This window comes from Bidens hawaiensis, unplaced genomic scaffold (genome assembly GCF_021521415.1).
Source record: "Bidens hawaiensis isolate Kalapana, Puna unplaced genomic scaffold, B.hawaiensis_p1.1 tig00031517_1, whole genome shotgun sequence".
In the NCBI taxonomy this organism is placed as follows: domain Eukaryota; kingdom Viridiplantae; phylum Streptophyta; class Magnoliopsida; order Asterales; family Asteraceae; genus Bidens; species Bidens hawaiensis.
In genome coordinates this window covers 3,033-13,154 of record NW_027495331.1, presented here as the reverse complement: position 1 = coordinate 13,154, position 10,122 = coordinate 3,033, and the positions used below count along the sequence as shown (strand labels likewise).

Here is a 10,122-nt window from a genome sequence, read left to right as displayed (position 1 = left end):
CCTAAAAAGGATAACCGATAACTAATAAAAATTAGAAAACAATTAAAATTGTATAAAGCAATTGAAATCTAGTCCTATGACATATATACTACTTGTATAGACTGATACGAGTCTCTTAGGTGTCACACAACTTGTATAGGTTGGCCTATAGGTTGTAGGCCAACGCCTAAACTACAGTTTTCAGGTATAGTGTCGTTATGGAAACATCAGACGAGTCGTATGAGATCGATAGTGAATGCATGACAACTCATATAGTTTTGGCCTTTATCTGGATTGGCCATAACAATATGGTTTCCTTTAGCATGTGAGTCCTTCCAATCACATGATAAATTGTGAATTTGTTTTGTCTAAAAACATGTAAAATTTGGTGCACACTTATCTCGCATTTATTTATTTATTTATTTATTAGTTAAAAAAAGAGTCAAAATTGAACCAACTTTTATTCTCTGGAAGGTATACATACATATAGATATATTCAACAATTGAAGGCTGGCCCACCTGAGATAAAGTGATAAACTTGGATTTGTCAATGTCGGTCCAGTTCCGTTCCAACGGCTTCTAATTTGATTTTCTTTTCTGTTACATTGATTTCAATTTTTAGTTTTAGGGTTTTTATTCAAAGTTAAAAGTTAAATGGAAATGGATATAAACGAAGAGATTGAAAAGGAAGGTGGGATATGGGCTTTGGAGCAGAAGATTGATCAGCCTATGGATGAGGAAGCTGGTAGGCTCAAGAACATGTATAGAGAAAAGGTAAAGCTAACATGGAATTTCAGATTTATTAAATTTGAATCTTTATTGTTTTAGAATTAATATGCTGCTAGTTATTAACAAAAGTTAATTAAAATCTTTCCTGTAGGATGCAATGCACAAATAGATAAGTTTTTAAGCTTTTAACATAACATTTATGAATATGCTTTTCTTAATGGATTTTACTTTGATGGCGTGTGGAATCTAGGTTTAGTAGGTAAAATAAACAAAAAGTTTTGACTCTAATGTACTTATAAAGCTTATTATTATTGTTTTATGCAGACATTTTCAGTTTTATTGCTTCTTCGTCTTGCGTTTCAAAGTCTTGGAGTTGTGTATGGAGATTTGGGAACGACTCCTTTATATGTATTCTATAATATATTTCCTAAAGGAATTGATGATCCAGAGGATGTTGTCGGGGCACTTTCCTTAATCATATATTCGCTTACTCTTGTCCCGCTAATTAAATATGTTTTTATTGTTTGCCGCGCGAATGACAATGGTCAAGGTACATCCATTTCTCCATGTTCAGTTACTACTATATTTATTGGTTCGTATTCTTTGCATTTTATATAGTATAGAGGCTTCATTTTTTATTTAGTTGTTTAAATAGTAGAGGGCTAAATTTGGGGGGGGGGGGAATAAAACGTACCCAGTGAAACCCTACTCATAAGAGAGTGCTAAATTTAGGAAAGTCTATATGAATAGGGTTACGGGTTGATTTATAAGAAGTGTAAATAATTAAATCTTGCATCATCAAGGACCGGCAATTCTCTCAGACCTCGGTCAAAGCTTACTTGTTAGTTGTTAAATACTTTTGTTCCATAAACATGCATCGGGTCCCAACATATTTCTTCCTAAATGATACAAATCAAATTATTGTAAACCCAATTTGTATATACAAGCTTTACTCCTTGAAGTTAAGTTACTTAACAAAAGCCGAAGCCTTGTTACACCAAGCTTACCTGATAGTAAATCAGGTAGGAGAATGGCTGGGAAAATTGAAATCGAATGAAACGGATACTAACGGATCAATCGGGATACAGAAAACACCACTCAATCAAATCCGTCGGCCAAACCTAATCAGAGATAGGATACAGAGACACCACCTGGCTTTGATTAGGGTCCAAAGAACACCACCCAAGTGGCCAAACTTGGATTAGCAATGGAAATCTGGTTACTCACGAACGTAGAGAAACACAGAGAGAAAATTAATTAAATACCAAAAAAGACCACCTTTCATTCATCCAGAAAATCAATACATAAAGACCTAGTTAGTAGTTACCCACATTCCTAAACTTCAACCAACTGTTAAGACTACTTACTACCTAATAAGTTAAGAGTACAAGTAAACAAAGCTTGAAGTAAATTGCAACAAAATTAAATAAAACATGATAAATAAAAGAAACTGCTTGGTGGTAAAAAAAACGTGGGGTAATGCTTGACCAGTTAGCTTAACCAGTTAACCGTTTCCGTACTTTGCGGACCACCGACGGGTTACGCCCGACCCGTTTCTTACGGCTAGTGTTCGTTGGCTGGACCGGGGTCTATCATCCTCCCCGCCTTTGAAAAAGTTTGCCCTCAAACTTGAGTTGGTAACTTTAAGTTCAAATTCACACGTACTGTTGATGTCTGTCTTGAGGGCTGCAATTGAAATATCACTCTCAACTTCACATGGAGTTTGCTGAGCAGATCCATATACGTTCCAAACCCGCTCACAATCGGTTCCCGTACCTGGTGTTTTCAGCCCTTGGAATCCAATCTGAAGACGATTATTATCACCTTGAGGATTTTGTAATGAGGACGTGAGAAACATGTTAGCTGTTGGGGGACTTGTAGATTTCATAGGGAGCAAGGTTATATTTGTACCATCCTTGACAAAAGAGTTTGTGTTTTTATACCCATCATGGATAACATTTCTATCAAACAACCAAGGACGACCTAGCAACACATGACATGCGTCCATTGGAATAACATTGCACCATATCTTGTCCTTGTATCCCTGTCCAATAGATAATGAAAGTAAAACACGACTTGCCACACGCATACCTTTTCCTTGATTTAGCCAGTGAATATAAGGAGACGGATGTGGTTCGGTTGATAGATTCAGTTTGGAGATCATGTTTTGGGCTGCAACATTGGTGCAGCTGCCACTATCAACAACTAGCGAACAAACCTTGTCTTGAATGGTGCAGCGGGTACGAAACAGGGCTTCTCGTTGCAGGTTGTCACTGTGAACAGCGGTCCCGTTTAGAGCTCGACGTAGCACCAAACAATCTCCCTCGTCTGGGCCTAACACCAGCTCATTGTTATCAGGTTGTGGGTTTGGTTCTTCATCAAATTTGGGTCCTGTCAACGCTTCAAACTCGGTTATAGTAATGACTCGTTTGTTCGGGCATTCATATGCAAAATGTCCCAAACCTTGACAGCGAAAACAACGCCTTGAGTGCTTTGTTGCAGCATTTGAACCCTCTGGTGAGTCTATTGTTTGTTCGGGCATTCATATGCAAAATGTCCCAAACCTTGACAGCGAAAACAACGCCTTGAGTGCTTTGTTGCAGCATTTGAACCCTCTGGTGAGTCTATTGTTTTCGGCGGAGTGGAAACAGTGGGTATAAAGGAGGGAGGGTTCGGCGTAGGGACTGCAGCTTTACTTAAAGTCTTGGGCACCTCCAACTTACCACGAGCCTTCTGTTGAGCCTCGACTTTGTGTGCCATGAGGGTAAGTTCAGCCAATGTTGAGTACGATTGCAACTCAATCACATTAGCAATTCTTGGTTCTAGTGCTCCTAGGTATCTCACGAGGGTTTGTGGGTCATCCGGGTTCAAATCACACTTCATAAGAAGGTGTTCAAACTCCTGGGAAAGCTCTTCAATGGTTCTTGTTCCTTGTTTGAGATTGTGCAACTTAGAGAAGCTTTCTTGGAGGTAATACATTGTCATGAATTTGGCTTTGAGTAACCTTTTCATTTTGTACCATGAACGGATCTTACTCTTGCCTAATTTCTCCCGTTGTGAACTAACATTAGCCCACCATGTTGAGGCGTATTTCCGCAGCTTCAAAGCGACCAACTTCACCTGTTTTTCCTCAGGTGTTTGCTTGTAGTCTAACACCCGTTCAAAACCGTGCGTAACCACTCGATAAATTCGTCTGGATCCAAGCGTCCATTGTACTCAGGTATGTCAACTTTTATGTCACTGCTATAATTAGTGTCGCGGTGGCGACGACCATAGGGGTTGTAGTCATCGTTTCGAGAATGGTGATCATCATCCTCATCTCCAGAAGGTTGGTAACGAGGAGGGGTTCGTTCCCGACCCCGTTGTTGTTGCATAGCGATGGTCAATTCACGAAGTTGATCTTGCATTTCTTTAATCTGTTGTTCAATTGATTGCATCTCATAAGCCATGGCTGTCAGAATTTTGAAACGAAAGTAATTGGGTAACTGCTATGAATATTTGAATCGGATTCGAAGGGGAATCAAGAGCTTTTAGGCTCTGATACCAGATGATAGTAATTCAGGTAGGAGAATGGCTGGGAAAATTGAAATTGAATGAAACGGATACTAACGGATCAATCGAGATACAGAAAACACCACTCAATCAAATCCGTCGGCCAAACCTAATCAGAGATAGGATACAGAGACACCACCTGGCTTTGATTAGGGTCCAAAAAACACCACCCAAGTGGCCAAACTTGGATTAGCAATGGAAATCTGGTTACTCACGAACGTAGAGAAACACAGAGAGAAAATTAATTAAATACCAAAAAAGACCACCTTTCATTCATCCAGAAAATCAATACATAAAGACCTAGTTAGTAGTTACCCACATTCCTAAACTTCTATCAACTGTTAAGACTACTTACTACCTAATAAGTTAAGAGTACAAGTAAACAAAGCTCGAAGTAAATTGCAACAAAATTAAATAAAACATGATAAATAAAAGAAACTGCTTGGTGGTAAAAAAAACGTAGGGTAATGCTTGACCAGTTAGCTTAACCAGTTAACCCTTTCCATACTTTGCGGACCACCGACAGGTTACGCCCGACCCGTTTCTTACGGCTAGTGTTCGTTGGCTGGACCGGGGTCTATCATTACCCTTAATCTTTACCAGTCAATGGTCCCATTTGACTTATCCAAATGATTTGCTTCATAATCTTGAATCCAAATGATCTTACTTTTTGTTAAATCCTATAATTGGAATTAGTTATGATGCATGAATGGCCAGATGCATCCAGTTTGACCAACTCTTTGACTCACCTTCACCTTATTATTCTCTTTCTTAAGTTTGCAAATTTCACAAGTATTTTCGCCTCATTCTCGAGTTTACAGACTCCATCATGTTATCCAATAATCTCGCTTCCAATCAAACGTCTATCCTCATTTGCTCTTTCTGTAGTGCTTTTTTTGCAGGCTGATTGAGCTGTGAAATAGACTACTTCCAACCGCTCTTTTTTTAGCACGAGGCATTCCACATGAGTTTAGTGTGTTAATCGTTCATATCCCTTTTAAGCCTTTTAGATAAAATGTGGTTTCTTGTTTAGTAGATTTTTTTGATGGCCTTATTTAGTAGATCCTATGATTAATGAACTCTAGAATGAAGCCTAGGTGGACTCTACTGTAATATGGAAAATATTTGCATAACTAAGGAGATTAAAAGTTTTGACCTTGTGGCCCCTCTCATTTCACTAGAAATAGAGGTAGGAACCGCAAACTGATATTATCACTACGGTAGGTCACTACTAAATATGTTTTTATTGTGCCGGTGGAACCTTTGCTCTTTACTCATTATTGTGTCGGCATGCAAAAGTTAATACGATTCCTAATCAACATAGGACCGATGAAGAGTTGACTACCTATAGTCGAAACGCAATTCATAAACAATCATTTGCTGCAAAAACCAAAAGATGGTTGGAAGCACACACGTTTAAAAAGAATGCACTTCTTTTACTTGTTCTTGTTGGTACTTGCATGGTGATTGGAGACGGAATTTTGACTCCTGCTATTTCAGGTAATTTTGGTAAAATCTTTATTTCCATGTTTTATTTTATCATTTAATATTAGTTAAACGCTCAATAAGGGAAAATTGGTCTTTTACTATGGGTATAACTGAACCATCTAATGTTAGTTAGTGGAAAGGACATAATGTATTACAGCATATCAAATAAAGGATGACTTCTGTAATTAACTTAGTTTTGGGAGACCCATCTGCAACTTGGGTTAAACATTAAAGGATGAAAAGTTTAATTTTGAAATCATTTAACCAAATATATGTTATTACCAGTTCTATCCGCTTCTGGTGGTATCAAGATAAACCATCCCGGGATGAGCAATGGTAAGTTTATATAATCTTTAATTTTTCATATGAAAATATTTATTTCCTACTTTTTAATAGATCAAACTTTTTTGTTTCCTTTTCCCTCATTTTGCAGATATTGTAATACTAGTTTCTGTTATCATACTACTTGGTTTGTTTAGCATGCAACATTACGGTCCCGATAAAGTCGGGTGGCTTTTTGCTCCAATCGTGTTGCTTTGGTTTCTATTAATTGGTGGTATCGGGATTTATAACATATGCAAACACGATACAGGGGTATTGCGGGCATTTTCACCCATGTATATATTCCATTATTTTAAAAGGCGAGGAAAAAACGGTTGGATTTCATTAGGCGGGATTATGCTCAGCATCACAGGTAACAAAATACTATTGTTTGAAAGAATAAAGAAAATATATTGTTTGAAGGTATCTAATGAATGCAACATGTGCGTGTGTGATGTGTCATATTGTACAGGGACGGAGGCACTTTTTGCTGACCTGGCGCATTTTCCAGTTTCAGCAATCCAGCTGGCATTTACGGTTGTCGTGTTCCCGTGCCTTCTGTTGGCTTATTGTGGACAAGCAGCTTACCTCATGATGAACAAAGAACATGTGTATGATGCCTTTTACCGCTCTATCCCAGGTAAATTAGGGGACAGTTGACATGGGTTGACCCGCAAACACGTGAATACCAACTAATTGTTATAAAATGAAGGGTATGCTCGTTTAAGAAACGAAAATACGCTGAAAACTACATAATGAACTTGTACATTTTTCATAAAATATAACCAGAAATGGTAGGAGAGATAAGTAAAGGCGGTTAAGCAATGTTACTAAACTTATTTAAATAAAACAATTTTGTAAGTTGTATGTAGCTAAGTGACTTTTCGCTTATTCTATATTTTCCTAAACCGTTTGGGTTTTAGGTAAAACACAACCCAAATTGACTCTAGGGTTGTGTATGAAACCAAACCGCCCCGTAACCGAAATAACCCAACCCAACCCAACCCAAAACCGACGGTGGGTTTTATATTTCTCAAACCGAATTTACAGTTCAGTTTTGGTTTTTCTTGTACCAAAAACCGAAAAACCGCCATAAAAATCGACAAAAAAGACTGACTTTTATTATTTAATTTATTGAATATAATTTTTAGTTTTGAGTTTTAAGCATATTTTAAAAAAGTTAATACTGTAGCCCAAAATTTATAGGCCCAAATGTTTAATCATTAATTAACAAAAATATTAGACGGTTTTTGGCCCATATTTTTTTGGCCAAATATTTCAAGCCCAAATGGCAAAACCGGAAACATCAACCCCGAGCCAACCCATTCTGAAAACCAAAGAAACAAATACCAAATGGTTTTCAGAAACAAAACAAAATTGAAATTTCAGTTTTTTGTTCTGTCTGAGCCAAAAACCTACTCATGCACTCCCTAATTGACCCATTCTGAGTCGTAATTGCCACTTCTGTTTTGAGACAATTTTCTGTTATAATTTATATTAAATAATTTAAATAATAAAAGCTTTTATTAATGTGCAGACGGTATATACTGGCCAATGCTTATCATTGCAACTTTGGCTGCTATTGTTGCGAGTCAAGCTACAATATCAGCCACTTTTTCAATAATAAAACAGGCAAATGCACTCGGCTGCTTTCCTCGGGTCAAAGTTGTTCACACATCAAAAAAATTTCTTGGGCAGATATACGTTCCAGATATTAATTGGATTCTCATGGTTCTTTGCATCGTTGTAACCGTTGGAATCAAAAATCAAAGCCAAATTGGCAACGCATACGGTAATATTATCTCATGATTCGTTTAACCATACAAGATAAAATGATTATTATTTCTTTTACTTTGCTTGATTGTATGGGTGCTTAACGGGTCGTGTTCACGGTTTGGTGGGTCCGACATGATACGAACCCGAAAGTTGTGCTATACGAACCTGGACAGACACACAAATATTCGCAGGTTGACACAAAACTCGCCCTGTTTAACCCGAATTTCTATATTTTATAATTTTTTTTTCGTGAATTTTATTTTAAAATTACAGTTTTACAACAAAAAGTACAAATGTATATAACTTATGCCAATTACTATTTTAAATAAATTTAATTTATGTCATACAACATGATTTTGAATTCCTGTCGTAAATTATTATTTTAAAATTACAATCTTAACAGAAACAATTACAAATGTATATCATGAAAGAATACATTTTCATTAATAAAATCCTATGTGAATTTCTATTATAAGTTTTATATGTTGGAATAAAATACCCACCAATTTAATTTAAAGCGTACAACACATTCAAAAACATAAAAGAAAAAATAAATGTGTTAGCGAACCCGTCAGGTTAATATGAACACAACCCGTTACCTAAACGGGTTCGCGGGATTGACCAAAACCCTTTATACTAAACCCAGATCCACGAATTTCGTGCTAGGTTCGAGTTGTGTTAGAAATTCACACCTGCTTATGTCAGTTTAGCTCATACTTTATTCAACCCGAGATTAAAAAATCAATTATTATTTTATTTTATCTTTGTAACAGGAACCGCGGTTGTCGTAGTGATGGTTGTAACAACATTTATCATGACATTTGTAATGTTACTCGTGTGGCGTTGTCACTGGATTTTGGTATCAATTTTTCCCGGGCTATTGCTTCTAATCGAGTGCACCTACTTCTCATCCGTCCTATTTAAACTCAATCAAGGCGGGTGGGTCCCACTCGTGATTGCAGGTGTTTTCCTTCTCGTGATGTACATCTGGCATTACGGGACAGTCAAATGCTATGAGTTTGAAATGCATAGCAAGGTCTCAATGGCATGGATACTCGGTCTCGGCACGAGCCTCGGTCTGGTCCGTGTCCCCGGGATTGGGCTTGTGTACACCGAGTTAGCAAGTGGGGTCCCGCATATATTTTCGCATTTGATAACCAACTTATCGGCGATCCACTCGGTGGTGGTTTTTGTGTGCGTTAAGTATCTACCCGTTTACACGGTTCCTGAGGACGAACGGTTCCTGGTGAAACGGATTGGGCCGAAGAATTTTCACATGTTTAGATGCGTGGCGCGGTACGGGTATCACGATCTTCATAAAAAAGATGATGATTTTGAAAGAAAGCTCTTTGATAATTTGTTTTTGTTTATACGACTCGAGTCGATGATGGAAGGGTGTTCGGATTCGGACGACTATAGTGTGTGTGGGTCCGGTCAGCAAACAGCCAGGTCTAATGAAGTGATGCTGAGTGAAAACGAAAGTGATACGCTTTCGTTTGGGGAGGTGGATGAAAGGGAGTTTCTGATAAGTTGTCGGGCAGCGGGAGTGGTGCATATTATGGGGAACACGGTGGTGACGGCGAGGCAGGGATCCAGGTTTTATAAGAGGATATCGATTGATTATGTTTATGCGTTTTTGAGGAAGATTTGTAGGGAGCATAGTGTGATTTTTTATGTTCCTCATGAGACTCTTTTGAATGTTGGGCAAGTGTTTTATGTATAAACTTAACTCTGTATTTGGAATTGGAATAAGCTATGATTCTTTTATTTTAATTTATTTTTTTAAATTTTGGTTGTGTTAATAATGTTGTGTTTCTCAATAGATTTTGGGAGGTAAGAATACCTACAACTTCTTCAACCGCAACTGCAATAGACAAGACAAATTCAGCCTCCCACCGGTAAGGTTTTTCTCTCAAACCAGAGGTGGTTTTGGCAAATCTTTCTTTCTTTCAACAACTTACATAATTAACATAATTATCTTGTGGCTAACACCCAAAACTTTTATTTTTTTCTTAATTAATAATAAACTTGCTCAAAACTTAATTACAATCGATAAACCCACCCTACATGGTAATTTATATAGCCCAAACCTACACACGTTTGAATCTAGTTAAGAAAGCTAATATTCTCCGCACATAACAGTGGCTTACCGGTTATCTCTGTTAGTGTCACACCCCGGCTTGAGGTAGAAAAGCCGAGGCTCAACACAATTGAAATCATGGCACATGGTATAACTGTAAACTTTCATTCAAATAAAAAATAGCAATATTCACAAAA

General features: G+C 37.5%; 1 protein-coding gene across 1 annotated transcript; it reads left to right on the top strand.

Annotated features, from left to right (window-relative positions):
* Nucleotides 1–624: 624 nt before the first annotated feature.
* On the top strand, nt 625–9,568 carry LOC143582285 (potassium transporter 11-like). The gene is made up of 8 exons (XM_077064891.1): nt 625–753; nt 1,033–1,257; nt 5,514–5,760; nt 6,034–6,084; nt 6,182–6,442; nt 6,542–6,709; nt 7,607–7,861; nt 8,619–9,568. The coding sequence occupies exons 1-8, from the start codon at nt 634–636 to the stop codon at nt 9,566–9,568; spliced, it is 2,277 nt and encodes a 758-aa protein (XP_076921006.1). The 5' UTR covers nt 625–633.
* Nucleotides 9,569–10,122: the final 554 nt, after the last annotated feature.